This window comes from Marmota monax, unplaced genomic scaffold (genome assembly GCF_021218885.2).
Source record: "Marmota monax isolate L192 unplaced genomic scaffold, Marmota_monax_Labrador192_F-V1.1 WCK01_AAM20220418_F8-fsc00061, whole genome shotgun sequence".
NCBI classification, from domain to species: Eukaryota; Metazoa; Chordata; class Mammalia; order Rodentia; family Sciuridae; genus Marmota; species Marmota monax.
In genome coordinates, this window is record NW_026695230.1 from 15,226,910 (window position 1) to 15,247,625 (window position 20,716).

General features: G+C 47.9%; 1 protein-coding gene across 6 annotated transcripts in view; it reads left to right on the top strand.

Moving 5' to 3' along the window:
- The window catches only part of Irag1 (inositol 1,4,5-triphosphate receptor associated 1), a 119,240-nt gene that overhangs the window by 37,803 nt on the left and 60,721 nt on the right, over positions 1 to 20,716 (top strand). For 4 of the 6 annotated variants that reach the window (XM_046438036.2, XM_046438037.2, XM_046438038.2 and 1 more), the window contains exon 3: positions 4,943 to 5,100. The exons of 1 other annotated variant lie outside the window; for it this stretch is intronic. In XM_046438036.2, coding sequence (XP_046293992.1) covers positions 4,943 to 5,100 — 158 coding nt within the window. Of the gene's footprint in view, positions 1 to 4,942; positions 5,101 to 20,716 lie in introns of those variants that run through there. One more of the 6 variants, XM_046438043.2, reaches the window with a different exon arrangement.

Genomic DNA, 20,716 nt, shown 5'->3' on the forward strand with positions numbered 1-20,716 from the left:
AGTGGGTGTCCTGGGGTGGGCCTCCACCAGGGCACATTTATGGGATACAGGACTCAGCTCTACCGTTGGCCAGGCCCAGGAACCACAGAAATACCTCCCAACACCTCGAGCTCTTTTCCAGTGCCCAAGGATGTTCTCCAAGTCTGCCCTAGGTGAAGGCGGGGTAGGAACGTCCTCCTTCTCAAGAGCACGAGACAGATCTGGAGGGGAAGGAAGGTGGGGGTGCTGCTTCTTGGTGCCAGTACATTTGCTTATTATCTGTTGCAAGCTCAGCCTCCAAAATCAGATGCCAGAAAACTTCCAGGGCAGCAGGGGCCAGGAGTTGGGGGGCCTTCTCGGATGCTGCCTGCCTCCCAGGCATGGCATTGGTCTAATCTTTATCCCTGTCTGGTCTCAGTTCCCCATTTGCAGAAGTGGGAGCAGAGGAAACACTGACAAATCTCCAGGGACCCTCCCTGTCCCTTCTGGATTTTCAGAGGGGTTGAGAAATATGTGTACAGTTACCCCAAGCAATCCCCTGCCTCAGCTCCTCATCCAGAGAGAGCTAGACCAGATATTAATAGCAGCCTAATCGCTCTCACATTCTTTATGTGCTAAATGAAAGCAAAATCCCAAGCTGGAAGAACAAAGTCCTCCCTTCTGAGCAGACTGAGTCACTCCATGAAGGTCAGCGGAGCCCGGTTAACCCCTGCTTTCCCAGATTGGCTTCTTGGCTCTTTCCCAGTGACAGAAATTAACAGAGAGACTGAGCCACATGGCACACAGGCTGTGCTCCTGGGACACTGTGGTTTCAGAGAGGGCTTTGATCTCTTCTGGGCTGGTCACACAGCTCTGGGAGAGGCCACTGCCTGCCAAGAATGCCACTCACAAGGCAGAGGGCCCCACAAAGAGCTGGAGAGACAGACAGATCTGCGGTGCCGTTCAGAGACCATGTGAGGTTGGGCAAGTCTTGGGCCCTCTGTTTCCTCATCTGTAATGGTGACTGTGGCTGGCCACACTGGGGCTTGCACGGTCACTCCGTCATGGCAGCCCTCTCCGGCAGCCCTCTCCGGCAGCCCACAGGGCCCTGCAGCAACTCTTCTCTGCAGCTTGTGGAACAGCTTGTGCTCTTGACCTGGAGTGGGACTTCCTGGGGTGAATGGTTGGATGAACAAACCTGTGGTATGAATGGAAGAGTCAGGAGGTGAGGCGGGAGTGTATGGCTGACGCAGTGGACGGAAGGATGAAGGAACACCCCTGTAGCTCCACACGGTGGGGGTCACGCAACCTCAAACTGTGGCCCACTCTTTTGCGCTCAGAAGACCCCTGGACTGGCAACCAAGGTGCTGGTGTTGCTTCCCCTTCCCTGCCCCTGGGAGCTGATGCTCTGGTTCTCAGCGGGTTGTGGGGCACGCGTGCTAGGCTTTTCTGCTACACTCTAGCAGAACTCCTGGTGGAGAAGGCAGAGGGGAAAGATGACGGGCCTGGGAGTCAGACGAGCCTGGTTTATCATTCTTGCCATTTGCTATCTGTGTGATCTTGAGCAAGTTGCTGAACCTCTCTAAGTCTTCATTCTTGAATATCTTCAACGGGAATAATCCAACCTATTCCATGAGGGTTAAACAAAATAGCAAAGTAGCACCTGAAATGTACCTAGCATAGGGCCTCATACAAAGTGGGAAACCTAGAAATATCTGATGCATGCAGGCATGAACAAGAGTATGTTCCACTAACAGGGGCAGATAAGCATATTTAAGAGTGGTATTTCTAGCCTCTTGAGTTATACAAATGATGGAAAGTTACTCCAGAAGAGGCTCTTGGGTAACTTGCACTTTTAGAAAAGGTTACTAAACCCAGTTAAGTTGTGTCTCCTCTCTGCACCTCAGTTTCTCTTCCTGTTAAATGGGCCAGGTTCTATTTAAGCACTGGCTAGAGGCATAATCTATGGAGTCCAAAGAGCTGATTGGTTCTTGGGATAGTCCCATCTAACCCTTTCCTGACCCAGCTGGAGAGAGAGCGAGAAGGGCCGGGAAGCCAGTTAAAGAAGGAGCTGCAGGGAGACCAAACATCACCAAATGTTTTTTCCTTTTTTGGGCTGGTGCTCTAGATCACCACTTCCTGGAGATTGTATTCCAAACTCTGCTGTGATGAATGTGAGGTCCATGTGCCCATGAGCTCCCGCGGAACCCAGATGTCACTCTGGGGGAGGGACTCGGCTTCTACCTTGCTATTTTAAGCAGCCAGTTTATAATAATGGATGGGAGAGAAAGCAAACAGGGCCGGAGCAGCGTGGGAATGGCTGCAGGCAGGGCTGCCAGGGCTCCTCTGAGCAGCTTGGGTTCCACCTTGTCAAGGGTGGGACCTCAGCCACCATCCACTCTGCCTTCCTCCTGAAGCAGGCCGCTACGTCAGTGTTTGACCATCTTCAGTCATTGCTGTTGCTTTGCTGACCAGGGACTTTCGTGAAGAGAGGGACGGGGAAGGGATATAGAGGGTTAAAATCGGGGTCTTTCTGATGTGATGGTGGAATGTCGTGATTCCAGAATTCTGGGATGAAGCCTCAGGTTTTGCAGTTTGTTGTGACTAAGAAGAGTCCAGGATTTCAGAAGTCAGGACTGGAAAGCTCCTGGCATTGGTTGGCAATCCTGTGGCCCCTGCGCCAGCCTTTACCGCAACTCTCCCAGGACTAGGGAGCTCTCTGCCTTAAAGAGTGCCCTGTTCCATCTTCAGAGAGTCCAGACACTACAAGGTTTCCTTTGCCCTCCTTCTCTGACCTTTGTGTCACTTGTCATGCACCTGTCCTTTGGGGAACAACAGTCTTCAAATGAATGCCTTTCAAACCTCTGTGAAGAGATTACACTTTTCCCCGTACCTTCTCTTGTCCAGGTCAAAGCCCTCTAGTTCTTTAAACACAAGTTCTTGTCCTCTTAACATCCTGCTTCCCCTTTTCTGAACATGTCCTAATTTGTCTGAGTCCTTCTTATGCTATGGAGCACAATGCACTTTTTATAGTTTAAGACCTAAAGGAAAGATGGAACAGTTACCTCCCATGTTTTGGAAACCATACTTTTATCAAGATACCCAGGACCTGCAAATCTTGAGTGGGAGATAAGACCAACTTTGTTAGTAGAATTGGGGATTGTGGATACTTTTTTGCTGTGGTGCTATGACCATATAACCCCTGCTACCAAATACTTTACTAGGTATCACTGACATCATTACTGCTGAGTTCCACGTAAAGATGATAGAAATTAGCCACAGAGCTCACTTTTGGGAGAACCTTTCAATGTATTCATATGGTAGCCCCTTGGGATGGAAAACACAGTGCCCTGGCCCCATGACTCTCATTCCTGAGAGCCAGGTTAAATCTGCACAGGTGGCCTCTCTTCTTCTAATCTCATCTATTCTGTCTAGATAGATTCCGTTTGCATTTCAGTATTTATGGCTCAGCTCAAACGCTATTTATTTTGGGGGGGCAGGGTACTAGGGATTGAACTCAGGGGCACTCGACCACTGAGCCACATCCCCAGCCCTTTTTTTTTTTGTATTTTATTTAGAGACAGGGTCTTGATGAGCTGCTTAGGACCTTGCTAAATTGCTGAGGCTGGCTTTGAACTTGCAGTCCTCCTGCCTCAGCCTCCCAAGATACAGGGATTATGGGCATGCGCCACCACTCCTGGCACTATTTCTAAAGTAGAATCTTCACTAACATTTCGTCCTCCTTCCCAGTTTCCAAAGATAGGGATTCTTTCCTGTGGTTTGTCACTGCCAAAGTGTTTACCCCATTATGCTGTTTTCTGACTGCCTCTAACCCTGGACTCCGTGCTCCTGGGGGGCCAAGACCACGTCCTCAGCATCTTGGTGTCACAGTGCCTAGCACAGACCCAGCAAATTGTGTTTGTAGAGAAAGAACGAATGATGTTCAGACCATGCTGAACTTGAGATTTCTTGAGGTGACCAGCAGGGGTCGCCCCTACCGTTTCCGAGCTGAGTGGGGCTATTGAATTAAGAGCAGAGAAGCACCCGTCAAGAAGGTGGTCACCTTGACAAATCCCAGGGCTGAGGGTTTCTAGTTCTTTAAACCAACAGCCATTTTTTTGTGAGTCTTTGGAATATCTGCAATGAGCCAGACACCTTGCCTTCCTCAGGGAGCGAGGTCTGGAGGTGTGTGTTGGCAGGGGTCGGGTCCGGGAGCTGGGGCTGATGCCAGATTCCGCTTTTCCAAGCCCTTTCTGTGAACGAGAAGAACACCTAATATCATGGAAAGTGGTGGAGCTTTCTGGCTCTTCCTCCTGCTGACCAAATTAGCAGTCAGCAGCACCTCACCTAGAACCTGTGACCTAGAAGGTGCTCAGGAAATGACAGTGTCCTTCTCTCCATGGGGAGGAGGTCAGAAAACTGCCAAGGAAGGTTGTGTGGTGTAGTGGAAAGAACCCAGGACTCCAATCAGGAAGATCCAGATGTAAACGCTTGGTTCTTTGTGTGATTCAGGGCAAGTAGCCTCCATTCTCTGAGGAAGTCCGTTTTGTAGAATGGCACCATCAATGCCTACGTCAGAGGTCCTCAGGAGGATTCAACCAGATGATGGTAGTCATGCTCCTAGGATAGTGGCTGGCACACAGTAGGCACTCAATAAATGGTGCACAAATACCAACCTGATCCCAACAGAGTATCCTTCATGAGATACAGCTTTGAGGAGTTTGAAGCACTTTTCTCCTTTCTGAAATAGCTCATGTTTACTGTAAGGACCAAATTAGATGCAAAAGGTCACCTCTGACTTTGTAAACAAAGCCAGAGAGCCGGAGGAAGTGCACTTCCAAATGCCCTCTCCTAGCCTAGCTTGACCTCAGGCTTGATGCAAACTCAGGCTGGCTCTCTCCGTGGCTCTTGGCTCCTGGAAATGGAACCCAGCTTGGGACAGGGATGGGAAGGAATTTGACTTGTCCTTTTGGCGTCTCCCCAGCCTGCGGAGCCCAGGCCTCTTGGAGCATCTTTGGGGCTGACGCAGCAGAGGTTCCGGGCACACGCGGCCACTCCAGCCAGGAGGCTGCCATGCCCCACATTCCCGAGGACGAGGAGCCCCCCGGAGAGCCACAGGCAGCCCAGAGCCCTGCCAGTCAAGTAAGTGCCCCCCTCCCTGCCCATGGCTAGCCTGGCTGGGGGCCAAGACAAGTGCCCTGGGCTGAAGCCTCAGCTCTCAGCAGGTCAGGGGGTTCTCAGGCAGCTTGTGTTGTCTGCAGTGGTACCTGGGGAAGGTATGTGGCTTCCAAACAGAGGAACACATCACCCTGAGTTCATTTGAAGTGACCATGACTGACATCCTGCATGTGGAACCATCTAGGCTTTATGGGAATTCAAACCCTCTAACCCGCAGCCTCCTCCTGAATTGGAGAAAGGCTTAGAAGAAAACCTGCCACACAGAGAGTCCAGTCACATCGAGGTGGTGATGGGCACCAGCCAAAGGCCACTTAGAGTGAATCAGCCTAAAATGGAGATCAAAATTTCATGGCAAATAGTGAAAAGAGTATTCAGTGAAATTTTATTATAAAATGGGACATGAGGAAAATAAGTTAATGAAGATAATATCATCAAGCAAATGAAATTATGAAAACAAGTTGTTTTTAGCTATATATATTACAAAGTGTAGATTATATGCTAATTTTCAGATTGAACAAATAATCAAGTGTTGATTTGGGTGTTGATATGTTTATTCTTTTTTATACCAACGAAATGATATGTTCCCATGATGCCACATTCCCTAGGATTTATTTTATAACACCTTCTTAAGAGACTGTTTAATACTTAAGGGCTTCATCTAAGGATCTCTTTAAATTCTTTGCTATTCAAACCACCCAATTTTGAAGAACCTGTCTTGCCATCATCCTCATTATTTTTTCTTAATTTGTTAACTGATCCAGCGCCATCTGATCCTTGCTGGTCAAAGACTGTGCACATGAAGGTTCCCAGCCTTGTTTTCTTTACTTCATGAACTTTGCAGTTGATTTGCACTGAACTTGTATCGTCCTGTGCTATCTGACAGTCGTCCAAACTGACCAGCACCACTGGGATGGACACTTGCTAAGCAAGGCAGGAATGTATGAGTGAGCGTTATTGTTCCAAATGGGCAGATTCCTAGTGAATATGTTCATGTTATGATGACATTTGTTTTCTTATACATCATGACTGTGGGAACTTAGATAGCAAATACTTAGAAAAGAATGGTCCCTGTATCCCCATATCCCAAGTTCATGGGTCTGAGATGTTGTAGAACTTGGCAGCCTTGGGGTGGCAAGGTGTCCTTTCCTTGAATGTCTAAATGACTGTGCGTCCAGTCCCATCTCTCTGTCTGCAGATTGAAGCTCAGGGTTTTACAAGCACCCCACGCCCACCCTGGGACATCTTGGGCCAGAGTGGGTCCTTGCTTATCAGCAAGCTTCAAGGTTGCCAAGTTCCAAGAGCTTGGGGACTGAAGAAGGAAATGGCAACAAGGAGAAACCACAATGGGATTGGAACGTGACTAATCCCAGATCCTCAGGTCATGACTTCCCCTGGGCTCCTCTCCTGATGGTCACCCGACCCTTAGCCCTTCACCAACAATGGCAGTGCCCTGAATCAGATCCTCATGTGAAATCTAGCTCTCCCATCCTGGGCAACTCCCCCGAAGAGCTTCCCCAAGAATAAAAGCATTCCTAAAAACAGAAATGAAAGATCAGCAAAGACACAGCTCCATTGTCAGGGAGGATAAACTCATTTTCTATTGAGTTCTAGTCTTCCTGGTTCTATGTTTTTTTCATGAGACGTTCTTTCATACCATACCCTCGGGAGTACTTCTGGCCCTTCTAACTCTCATGACTTCAAGCTACACATAGGTACCGGTCCCGAGGACAGAGTGAAGGTGAGTTTCTAGAGGAAGTCTAGGAGGGGAAGGAACCAATGGGCTTACTGCAAAGGCAGGGGTTGGAGACCTTTGATTGACCAGCAAGAGCTCCAGATTCTAGTTTCCCACAGGCTCAGTATCCCTGTGATCTCAAGACAGAACCAGATTTCTACAAAATGATAGCATGAATTCTGATGGCCTCTAGTCCTGAGACCTTGAGACCAACCTGTTTGCTTTTTCATGTCTGTGATTCCTCCTGTGTCAACTAGGACAACTGAGCTGTTGCCTCTGGACTCTGTTCTCAAAGGGAAGAGTTTGCAAAGGAAAGAGTTTGTAGCCAAGGACTGGGGTCTTAGGGGACCCCCAGAATAATAGACCATCCAAGGTAGAGGATCCCAGATCACAGCCCAACATAGCCAGAGAGGTGGGGGACCATGCTGCTGAGGCAGTTTAGATCCCCACCGCATGAGATTCAACATTCTTTTACTCTCTTCCCTTACTGCCTGGCCCTAGCCTCTCAGACTTCTCCTAGAAACCAATCAGGTATTGCCATTAAAGAGCTAAAATGCTGCTGCTATTGCATCCACTAGACAATCCACATTGGGCTTTTAAGGCAGCCTCAGACTCAGGGGAGGGTCAAGTCTCCTGAGCTGGGCTGAAGCCTCCAGGGGCCGGATCCTGAGTGCTTAGGAACAATGGAAGTCAGGCAGCCAGGGAAGTGGGCTGGCCAGGAGGATGTAGCCGGAAGTCCTGGTACCGTGTGAATTCCCACTCTGCATCCTTCTGAGTTTACAGCTCCCCGGGGTCCAGCCCTAGTTCTGGTTGCTCTGGCCTCAGCCCCCATTTCCCATCGCTGGCATGAGCAACTAGCTGAAGACTCCTCACACAAAAACACATGAGCTATGGGATTAGATTCTGGTTTTCTCTCTGTGTGCACATTCACGCACATGCAGTGTTTGCTGGGTTGGCCCATAAATAGCGAGGCCCTCAAAGGAAAGAGTTTGCAAAGGGAAGAGTTTGTAGCCAAGGGCTCTGGAAGGATTGAAGCTGTCAGGACACAGGTCTGGGGCCTTTGAGGACCCAAGAATAACAGACCATCAGAGCTAGAAGATCCCAGATCACATCTAACCTCCTCCCAGACAGGCAAAGCTCTCTGTAACATGAGCCCTAAACCAGTCACCTAGGGAACTTGTGGACCCCCAGGCTCTCGAGCACCCCAGACCTGCTGAATCTTCAGGGATGAGTCTTGGGAATCTGTAGGAATGTTTTGATGCCAGGAGGCTCACCATCTCACAGGAAGTTTGGGCTGTGATTGGCCACCTCTGTCCTGGTTGAGTTGGATCCACCTCCCCAAGGCTGTCCCTCAGTTCTACCCCTGACAACAGCCTGTAGCAGATGAAATCCTGTATAGCCAGTTTCTGGATCTTCCCAGAATCTCCTTTCCCATTGTCTCTCAGTCTTTGCTCCAGTGACAGTGTCCAGAGCCTGAAAGCAAGTGCCAATCTGTCCCCACTTCACTGTGCAGCCCCAGACCCCAGAGTCAGTCTGACAATAAATCAGGGATTCCCTGGCCTATGACCAGTAGCCTTGTTTGGAAGCCAACTCATGGGGACAGCATACCAATCTCAGAGGTGCCTGGCAAACCTGAGGGACAAAGAGGCTCATACTAACTGTGAGCCAGATTTTTCACTGGCTCTGACTTCCACTTGAGAAACTCTACTCTCCAAGAGTTTCTGGAAGCCCCCAGGGCAGGTCACTCATAGGCAGACCTCTTCACATCATCTGCCCCAGCCTCCCTACTACCACCCCGCCCCCATGTCAATTACCCACAAACCCACTTAACAGTGACAGCTAATCAGGTGCCAAGTACTATTCTACTGTATTGACTCATTTAACTTCCACCCAGTTAAATGATGTGTTCCTTCCTGCTTCATAGTTGAGGAAATGGAGGCACAGAGAAGTGGACTACCTTCCTCGAAAGTCACATAGCTAGCAAGTGGCAGTTCAGGAATTAAACCCTGGCCACCTGATCCTGGAGATTGCACTCAGACTTTTCCTCGGGACCTCCACGAGAGCTCTGGGGTCTGGGCCAAAGGGACTTTGTCCTGGGCTGCCAATCCACTGTCCTGAGATCTCCCGAGTACTGTAGCTGTGGCATGCCTCACACCAAAGGCCCTCTGCTCACTGTCCTCTCAGTTGCAGGAGCCCCTTGGGGCCAGGGAGCAAAGCTCCAGTCTCACATCCTGCTGCCCTGTGACTTCCTCATTCTCCCTCAGCCAGACATAAAGCAGCACAGCAAGATGCATGCTGACTCCGAGAAACACAGACCACCATGCCGCAGCCTGGTACGGCCTCGTCCATGAGGCACTCCAGGTCTCCCAGAGCAGCCACTGTGTGCTTCATATCTGAGGCTCTAGGTAGATGTTTAGCACTGAAGGACATAGCATCTTGTGTTTCCTGACTAGCCAATGGCCTCCCCACCAAAATTTTAAGTGTCCTAGATGAGGTTGGATAAGCAATTCTTGGCATGTGGCCCTAAAAGCGGGGGGGGGGGGGGGGGGGGGGGGGGGGGCTGTTTGCAAGGTGTCTAGAACCTTTATCCATCAAGCTACTCTTTTGGCTCAGAATTGGAGACCATGGTAAGGGCCACCATAACAAATGGGAGTGACAGGGTTAGAGACCCATCCTAGCTCCCACACTCCATCAGTGGGCTGGGCCAGAGCCAATATAGGGGTCTATCCTCTTAGAAGAGGCATTGACCAGCGGTTCATCCCGCCCCCCTCAAGCATCCAGAGAGTCCTGGAAGCTGCAGGAAATGCTCTGGGTCAGAGGTCACAGGTGTCACAGCAATAGCAGGGGGGAAAGCTAGGCTCCATTTTCCTGAGGGCAACCCCGGATACAATTCATCCTGCCTCAGTGTCCTCATCTATAGGCTGAGGATTCCAGTAAGAGCTGTGAACACAGTAACTAAGTATGGAGAACTTACTGTGTGCCAGGCTCTATGCTAGGCTTATGGTATGTATGACCTCATTTAAATCTCTCAAAACTCTTGCATGGTAGATACTATTATTATTTCCATTTATGTGAAGAATTTGAGCACAGAAAAAAAGAAAATAATTTGTACTAGATAATACAACAAAAGTTGAAACCCATGCGCTTCACCTCAATTACCAGAATTGTTTACATATATATGTATATTTATACATCCACACAAACAGAGAGAGAGAGACACAGAGAGAGAATGCTAAACAAAGTGCTTAGCTTATAGTAGATGCTTAATCCCTAATAAGCACAAAGCAATTGACCTTCCTATACCACTGGGAGGTAGCAGGGCAGAGGTCATCTCCCTAGGAAAGCAGAAGTTCAGAGCAGTGGGCGTCTTATCTAAATGAAGAAAAGAAACTGACAAACAGGCTCCTAATGTTTTCTAGACTACACCCCTTTCACTTATTATCTCAGCTTATTTCATACCATTTCTATAAAGGAGCAGTGACTGTGCCCATTTTATAGATGAGGAAATTAGTTTTGGACAGGGTACACTAGCTGTCCAAAGTCTCATATAAAGAAATTACAGGTCTGCATTCTAATGTCTCACAGCTCCAAGTCAAAGAAACGTGGTTACAGTTTACTACTTTTCTTCTTTCTAGTCCAGAAAATATCCCACTATACTGCAGTGGTGTTTGAGCCACAGGCAGCAGAAGACTTCACTTACACATGGTGAGCACTTCACAAATATAGAGGGAAGGCACATTTACTTAATAAATGCTTATTGAAATTCTTCAATAAATGTTTGTTGAGCATTCACTAACCAATTCCTGCTCTCAGCATGCTCATATCTTAGCTGATTTGCAACTGAGTGCTCATTCTCTCTGATTTGATTTGCTCTGAGTTCCCCCACGACCTTCTCTGTTCTAGAACCGGAGGATGTTTGCTCTGTGAGATCCTGAGATCACCTACAGCCTAACAATCTCCACTTTACTATTTTAGATGGGTATCCAGCTTCTCTCTCCACCTGTTTTAGTTGATTTTTCTTTGCTGTGACCAAAGATTCTAAAAAGATAAACAGAGGAGAGAGAGGAAGTTTATTTGGGGTCACGGTTTCAGAGGTCTCAGTTAATAGACGCCAACTCCATTGCTGTGGGCCCAGGGTGAAGCAAATCATCATGGCAGATGGGAATGGAGGAGGAAAGCAGCTCAGGACATGGAAATTAGGAAGCAGAAGAACTATGCTCACTAGGGACAAAATATGAACCCCAAAAGCACGCCCCCAGTGACCCACCTCCTCCAACCACATCTACTGGCCTACAGTTACCACCCAGTTAATCCACAGGTTAAAGGTTAAATCCATTAGGTTAAAGGTCTCATAATCTGGTCATTTCATCTCTAACCTTTTTGGATTGTCTTGCACGTGAGCTTTGCGGGGGGGACACCTCGTATCTAAACCATGATAGCATCTCACCTCCCATGGGCTATCTAGAACCTGTCTTCACTGGCCAGGAAAAAGGTTCTGTCTGCTCCTCCCTGGAGACTCCTTGGAGAATGTGTACTCACCCACTGGAGGAAAATGTTTTAGGACCCAAAGAACCAATTCTCTGTCAGGAATGAGATGAAGACAAAATGGATAAACATGGAAGACACTTGGATCCCTGCAAGGACTGGGTAGAGTAGGGACCTCCCCCTGACAAAGTCACCCCGTGAGGAGCCTCATACCATGCTTCCTGCAACCAGGCACTGCTCTTAATATGCAGTAAGTTCACTGTGACTCCAGAAGACAGGTGCTGTTATTATCCCATTTTACAGGTGAGAAAATGGAGACCAGTAAGTACAGTCTAACCACCAGAAACTGGGAAGGAAGTACCTGAATGCTCCTACCTAGGATTTTGAATTCATCTTCCTTTGAGTCATTTCCACTTACCTCATTACACCCTTTGTAAGAACAAGCTCAAGTAAGATCTATAATGAAATATCGTCAAATAAGTAATGAACAAAGAATTGGGATCTGGTGTGTGAGGCATATGTTGGGTAGTGGCTGTGTGGTCTCATCTCTCCAAAGTGGGTATTATTATCTCTATCCTATCAAGGAGGACACTGAGTCTGGGAAGTTATGTAATTGTCAAGGTCACATAGTAGTGTTGTGGTTGAAAGGAGATTCAAACCTAAGTTTCCTTCCTAGGTGTTCCTACCAGCTTTACCACCTTCTGACTGTCCCCAGCAGTAAAGCCAGTGTCTTGTGTACCAAAAGCCACAGGTATGGGGAGCAGGTGCTTCATGCTCCATTCTCCCTGGAGAGGGGATTTTGGAAGGGTCAAGGGACAGAGTAAGAGCTATGAGGTGATAGCTGTGGGAGTGCCTAGGTCAAAGTGGACAGTGTCTCAGAAAAGTTGGCAGTTACAGATGGTCAGGAATGCATATGACAATTATTTGTCCTTAGTTCTTACTGTGAGCAGTGAAGTAACTTGTCATTCTGTGTTTCTCTGTCACCCCTGTGAAACTATGTATGAGCTACTTGGAGCCATGTCTTTCACCCACGATTCTATGTTCTCAGCAGAGGCCCTAGTGCATGGTAGGGGCTTAGGGAGGCATGGACAGACAGGTGGATGGAGGGATGAATGGATGGATGGATGGATGGATGGATGGGTGGATGTGGGGTAGGTTGGGTGGATAACTGGGATACTGGATGCTGGATTGAAGGGAGGAAGAGATGGAAGAAGGAATAGCGTTAGGAAGGCAGGATACAAGATGATGCTGATTGGCTGAGTGACCCCACAGAATAAGGCCTGGCCATCCTGTCCACCTCCACGCTCTCGAAGTCCATGGGCATGAGGCGAAAACAGTGATGTAGAAAGCAGGATAATCTGGCTATCGACCCCTGAAGCCCAAGGTTAGAGTGGAGGAAAGAGGGTCCACCAGGGGCACATGGGAGGATCCACAGAGTGGATACTGGGGAGGCTGCAAGGAGCCAGGGAACTGGTCCTCAGTGCTTGGCTGGGAGGAGCCCAGGGCCAGCAGACCTTGGCAGAGGCACTGCCACTTCCTCCTGTGGCCTTAGGCCTTGACACTAGAATAACCATTTTCTTGCAAGTTCCCTGAGAGTCCTTTCATCCCGCCGTAAGAACACTAACTCCTCTTTGGGACTGGGCCCCTATCTACTGAGGCACCCCAGCTTGCCCTCCAGGCTACGGTCAAACAGTGCACACCCATCACACGCTCACACTTGGCATCATTATTGCTGTATTTGTTTTTATCCTTAAAACAAGTCTGAAAAATGAGCATTCTTAGCTCCATATAATGTTTGAGAACATGAAAGTCAGGGAAGCTAAGTGACTGCCTGGAGGTCACCAGGTGGGACTCCAGTCTAGGCCCATCCTACTTCTCCACCACCTGGCATTGTCTTCCAACAGGGTCCTCCTCTCCAGGGCTGTCACCCAGGGCCCATCAAGGAGCCAAACTGCACACGCCCACCCAGGCCGGGGCCAGGGCTGTTCCTTACTGTTGCCTAGTCTGAGTCTCGTCATGTGATACTGGGGAGTCAAAGCTAATATTCCCGTCTATGACACTGGCCTAAATTTATCCCTGTGCTCAGTGCTTAGGAAACTGTTGTGCATTCCTGGGAATTTATGAGTGAAATAAACATTTAAATGTTTCTATAAGATTTATTTAAGGGGAACAAAATGTGACCTGTGTGCTTGTTATTGAGTGAACTTGCTGGGAGGTGCTCCAGCCCCACAGTACTTGACTGGCTTCAGGGAAGGGAAATGGACCCCAGGGAGCACAGGCCTCTGGACCCGTGACAGGGGCAGTACTCAAGACACCTCTGGACCCGTGACAGGGGCAGTGCTCAAGACACTTCTGGCCCTAGCTATCTTTCCTCCAGCTGTGTATTCAACCCCATGTTGGCTGGAAGGCTTCCTGGAGGAAGAGGCACCTTCTGTGAGGAAGTGTGCAGCTCAGAAAAATAAGAGAGGAGTGTCAGAGGCAGGCAAGATGCCAGGAACCAGGGGAGGTGCCATCAAAGAGGAAGATGGCTGAAAGAGAGGGATGCCACAGTGGAGGGACCCAGCCAGTGTTTCGCCACCTCCACTGTTTATCGGCTGCAGAGCCCCAGGACAAGTTGTGGGGTTTTTTTGGTTGATAAAGTAGGAATCAAAACAGGAGTTGGGCACGGTGGTACATGCCTGTAATCCCAGTGACCCTGGAGGCAGAGCCAGGAGATTCACAAGTTCAAGGCCAGCCTCAGCAATTTAGCAAGGCCATAAGCAGCTTGATAAGGCTCTGTCTCAAAATAAAACAAAAACAATAACAAAAAAAAAAAAACCTCCCTGCAGATAAGCACCCCTGAGGTCAATCCCCAGGACCAAAAAGGGGGAGAAAAAGAAACATGTTAATGGTCAACTCTATGCTACAAGCTTTGCTTTTATTGTCTCATGATTGTTCCAGGTCGGGAGGTTTTATCACCTGCAATTTCTAGGTGTGTGTCCTAAGTTTCATTCGCAGAATTGCTGGGAGGATTAAATGAGAGAACACGATGGTATCTGGGACGGGACCCAGCTGCAGGAGGTCTCTGTAATTATCAGATCGCTTTCTTCTACCTGCATGTTTCTTTGCTTCCTTTCTCTGTGACCGGCACCAGGCATCTACTGTTTGACAAGTGGAGAGTAAGAGCTGGCGTGGACCAGGTGAAGGGCACTTCGGGGTAGGCTACCTGGGAGGCTTTGACTGCTGGGGCTTGTGTGGCCTGATGCCCCAGGGAAGATGCTTTATAGCTCACAACCAGAAGGGGTGAGTAACTTGCTCAAGGTCACATAGCTAGTAAGAGACAAGCTGTATCATAATAGTGTGCCTCTGAGTCTGAGGCCCTTGAATTTCAAAGTGACTTGCCTGGCAAACTCTAAATTCAGTCACATGCATTGCCCGCCTGAACAAGTTTTCTTGAAGGCTTGCCTCTGTCAGGCAGCTCAGAACGGGAATAGGGACAGGTATTTGTGATGCATTAAAACCTGGCATAATTCACCCCAGAGGGATCCTGGAATCTTCCCACACTCTCTTCTCTAGAATACTCTTTCCTTAGTCCCTGCTAGAGTCAAAGACAGCCCACACAAGACACAAATGTTCCCACAAATACGATTTTGCAGAAAACTAGAATTTTCCATGGGGTACCCAACCATTCTGTGAGCAAATTAGGGAAGAAGCTTCTATTGTATTGCTTGTGTATTTTGCACACATTGGAAGGAGAGAATGAAGACCAGGATGTTCCGTGTCAGGTGGTTCAGGGACTACTTCATGACTCTTGACTGCTTTACACCCCCTGTGTTTGTTTTTTTTTTTTTGTTGTTGTTGTTGTTCTTGTTTTGGTACCAGGATTGAACTCGGGGGCACTCGACCACTGAGCCACATCCCCAGCCCTACTTTGTATTTTATTTAGAGACAGGGTCTGAGTTGCTTTGCACCTCTCTTTTGCTGAGATTGGCTTTGAACTTGTGATCCTCCTGCCTCAGCCTCCAGAGTCGCTGAGACTACAAGCATGCACCACTCTGCCCAGCCTTGCCTCCAGGTTTCTGAGAAGCTAGAATTGTGTGATACACTTGGCACTCACCACTGTGGTGTGGGTCTGCCTTTCTGTGTGGGCTTCACTGCCTCGACCCTCCTCTAAATGAGAGGAACTGCTGTCCCAGGTAAGGCACTCACCATCGGACTACTTTAGGGCCTGTGGCCATTAGCCAGCAGGTGGAGAAAATTCCAAGTAGAAAGCTGCTCCCTCCAGTGCCTTGCAGGCCTTTGGCCCTGTAGGTGCCAACGCTGAGGGTGCTATCGGGTGTGGGGGCAGGTACTCTTTCCTCTCTCCATCCCTTGATGCTCCCAGGAAGCACTGCAGAGGCTGCCTGGCTCACCTTTGCCCCCCAGGCCGTAGCACAGACCATGTCTACATAGGTGCACAAAAAATATTTGCTAGATGAATGGAGAGAATTAAGAGCAATAATGTGGTCATGTTGGCAGACTTCATCCCTTTCCTGGAGTCCAAAAGGCATTCCATCACTGCCAGCACAGGGCCCCTCTTCTCAGAGAAGTTCCTTCCTCTGCAAGACTCTTGTAAACTGGTTAGGGCCAATCACAGAAGCAGAGGTTCAGATGATCTGCACGATCAATTGTTGGAAGGAGCTGAGTGGGGAAAACCCACCCACGTGAGAGAGAGACGGATGGATGGAGAGAAAGGGACAAAGAGAGAGGGAGATGATTTGGGTGGGAAAGGTAAACCAGCGTCACCAGAGGAAAGGGTATGAGAAAAGGGAGGAAAGAAAAGCAGGGGAAAAGAGAAGTGAGGACGGGCATCAAGATTTCTTTCCCTTTCATGTCCGTTGAGAGGTGAGAGTAAAGAAGGAGGTTTCTGTCTTTTCTTTTTCTTCTTTTCTTCCTGTTGAGCGGTCCTTTAAAGCCATCTGCTCAGATCCTGGGTTTCAGGTCAAACAATCTCACTTCAGAGCCGAACCATAGATGGTTAGAAAGAGCAAGAGCTCTTTATCTGCTTTGGATATCTATGTCCATCAAATTGTTCCCCCATTTTTAAGGACTTATGATTTTTATATCTTATATTTTGTTGTCAGATGCTTTAAATTGCTTGGGGGGAGTAGGTAGTACGTCCATACATAAAGTAAAATCGGTTACTCTTCTTCCTTAGAAGACTGATACGTTAAACTCTCAGAGATGGATACATACTCCACCACCAGCACCACAATTATTTTTCTGGAATGCAACATGATTGGCCCATCCCACCCCTTTATATAGATGTAGCTCATCTGCATTTGTGAATGCTGGGAATTTGTGAAAGCCCCATCGCAGGGATGACAGGAACTGTATGAGATAACGTGTATGAGAATGGTATTTTAGCTAACATGCATTTCTTCTTGTTTACCAGAGGACTCAGGAAAGAAATTCTCTATAAATAGGGCAAACCTAAAGAAGGCAGTTTTGGGAGATCACATGTTTGCAGTCAGGATAGCATCCACCCAGGGAAGGAATCCCACGCACACTATGAGCATAGTCAGAGTTTTGATTGGTGTTCCTATAGCAAGAGTCATGAGCCATTATTAGTCAACCTTGTGTTGCTGTGACCAAAAACCCAATAAGAACAACTTAATGGAGGAAAAGTTTTTTTTTTTTTCTTCTTATGGTTATTGTGGTTTAGTCCATGGTTGGCTGGGTTCATTGCTCTGAGCCCAAGGTGAGGCAGAAATCATAGTGGAAGGGCATGGTGGAGGGGCACTGCTCACTTCATGGTGGCCCTGAAACAGAGAGAAGTGAAGGGGCCTGCAAAGAAGATGAACCCTCCCAGGGAATACCCCTGATGACCTGCCTCCTCCAGCCACACCCTACCCACCTACAGTTACATTCAGTCAGTCTATTCAAACTAGAACTGACTGATTAGGTTATAGCTCTCACAGTCCAGTCATCTCAACTCCAAACATTTCTGCATTAACACAGGTGCTTTCAGGGGATACCTCATATCCAAACCATAGCAGCCATCAAGATGATATGAGTGGGGGATACTTAAGGCACAACCTTAAATATGTTCCAGAAAACCAGGCCACAATAAGAATCACTTATATGAGGGCAATAACTCAGATGCCTTTGGGGCCAGGTGCCATAAATGATTGAAGCAAGACAGCTTGAATGGCTTAAACCAAGAGTTACTCTGCAGAACTGTGGACCTGAGATTGCTTGATATTTCAGTTTAAAGAAAAGCAGGGCATCCAGACCTCCATGCACATTGTTTCCAACGTGAACTGTTGGTAAGTATTTTAAAAACTTATAACTTCTCCTAGAAAAAGGTCCCACAGGTCTCTGGTTTGTGCCTCTGTTCAAGTCAGCTTTTTCACTGCTGTAACTAAAGGACCCAACCAGCACAATTATAGAGGAGGAAGAATTTATCTGAGGGCTCATGGTTTCAGAGAGGTCTTAGTCTATAGAAGGGTGGCTGCATTCCTCAGGACTCAAGGTGAGACTGAACATCATGGCTGGAGAGGATGGCAGATGGAAGCAGCTCACGTCAGGGTGATCAGGAAGCAGAGAGAGTCTCCACTCTCCAGATACAAATATATACCCCATAGCCAGGTCCCCAAGGAACCACTTCCTCCAGCCACACCCACCTGCTCCAGTTACCACTCAGTTATCCCATTAGGGATTAATTAGCTGATTAGATTAAGACTCTCACAACCCAAACATTTCTCCTCCGAACCTTCTTGCATTGTCTCACACATGAGCATTTGGGAGGCACCACAGCTAAACCATAACAACCTCTGAGCTCAGAGATGATGATACAGAAGATGCTCATTCCTTGATTGACAGTTAAGAGACAACGCAGGCCAGACATATTTAATGATGTGATGAGGAGACTATGGAAACACTTCAGCCCTTCTTGCCCACCAGGGAATCCACACAGTCAAAACCCACTCCATCCTCTGCTGGCTTTCTCATTTAACCTCATCTCACCCACTTCTGGCCCTGCCTTCCACCGTCTTCATCCTGCTACCTGCCATTTTGACACACTGCTTCCCTTCTTGACTTCCCCGGATACTGTTCTACTATATGTCCTCATGCTCCCACCGTGATTCCAAGTCCTCCCGCTTCCCTGCTGGACCCTGGGAGCTCCCACCTCTCTGCTGCTAGTTTGGCCTCTTACCAGGGGAGGTTAGTGGACAAAAGATGGGGAGAACTGGTCACTCAGAGCAGAGCCACTATTTGTTTTGAGAACAACTATAATTAATGAGTATTTGTAGACCCTATGATGCTTATCACTGTGGATATCCGTGCATTATTTTATTTTATTGGCACAACATTCATCTGAGACAGAGCAGGCCTTTGACCATTGTATCACCATGGGAACGGCGGCATAATGCCACAAAAGGACAAAGCCATGGCCAGCTCATCAACAGCCGTCAAGGGAATACGTCCCGAGAATGAGTAGTTGCTTTCTGGGAAGCTCCCTGGGCATCACTTTCAGGAGTCTTTTACAACAGGACGGGTATCTGTGTTCTTGGAGGAACTGGAGCTCTGGGGTTATGAGGACAGATGGGCCTGTCTAGGTTCCAGCCACAAGCATATGGCTGAGCTCTTCAAAATTCCTGTGCAGGAGGAGGATGGATGCTTTAGCAACACAGCCTCTTCTGTCATCTCCACCACTGAGAATCATGGGGATTCGTGGACGGATCTGCTGTCAATATTTCCGTGTTCTCTCTTTGGCAGTTAATTTACTCCCAAATCTACCCTCCAGGGGTCCCCATCTCCAAAAGTACAAGACCAAACTCTGTGGAATAGAATTCAAGGTCCTTCAGAAGCTGACTCCACCTCTTATCCTAGTCGTCTCTTATCTCTCATACCCCATAATCCATGTTCCGGCTCCAGGTACATTGGCAAATCCCAAATTCTCAGTAATGCCTTTTGCTATTTCTTTTGCCCCAGATCTCTCTCCTAATATCTTTGTCTTGCAAGCTCCTAACCATCCCTCAAGACCCCTAACTCAAATGCCCACTCCAATACAAAGTCTTCTCCAGTTTCCCTGATTAGATAGTTTTCTTCTTTACTCTGAGTTTTCACAGAATGTGGTCCATCTCTTATCATCTTAATTTTTTATATTACTTTTTCTTTATCCCTTGCTTGACTGTGAGCTCTTGAGGGTCTCTCTCTCTCTCTCTCTCTCTCTCTCTCTCTCTATATATATATATATATATATATATATATATATATATATATATGGCTGCTCCTAGCACATGATGGAAACAAAAAATTGCTGAATGGGAGGGTAAGTAATCTGAAAGTCAAATAATAATTTATTGAAAATGCCCATCATGTGCAAGGTGCTTTATTGACATATTTTTAATCTTCATGCTAACTTGTGGATTAGATTTCATGATCATGGATTATAGAAATATTAAATAACTTTCTCAATGCCCATAGTTGATGAGCAAGAATATGAGCCAGGTCTGTCGGACCCTCCAATAGACAGTGCTGCTTTCTATTCCTCCTGCCCATTCGAAGTCACTGCTCAATCTTCCTTCCATGTGCTGGGGGATTCTAAATGCCTCTCTCTTCCAAACCCTGCACCTCCCCACACTGACAAGGGACCCAGATAACACACAGAGCGCAGGGAATCACTTCTCAGGGCTTTGGCTTCAGGTTTCCACATAAAAGCATCCTCCCTGCAAGGGAAGCAACACAGCCTTCCATGGGTGGACTCTTGCTTGGTGATATCTCCAGCTCACGTCCTAAGGGAGAAAAGAAATGCAAATGAAAATGAGAAGAGGTGGGTTCACTGCAAACTGTGGCCTTGAAGAAGTCCACACAACACTGTACAGGACAGGTATAATAAGGTATAATAAGGTATAATATGAAAAGGAAAGAGGAGCCCCTCCCACCTTGCAAGGAAACATCTGTGCACTGAGGGCAGAAGAGGGCAGCTCAGCCCTGGCTCCACCCAGGGACTCCAGCCTGTCAGCAGCCCCCAGCTCGTGGCATCAGGGGGTCCTTTGGAGGCAAGAATGCTTAATGCTCAGGGGCTTCAGAAGACTCATCCCCTAGGGAAAGTAGCAACGAGGACAATTGGGATCCATTGCTGCAAAGGTACAGGAAGCAGCACCAACAGCAGGAGATGGTGGTGAGGTGCTCTGGAGCATTAGGAGATGGGCTTTCAACCTGGGCAGGAGGGTGATCACAGAGGGCACTGACAGCAAAATGTCAAGGAGACAAGAAAGAGGAGAAGGAAAATGTTTGAAGGGACATGGGAGAGGAGGCAAGGAGTCTCCCACATACACCTGTAAATAATTCTGAGATGAAAATATTGCAAAGCAGGTAGCAAAGGAGACTCTGTGT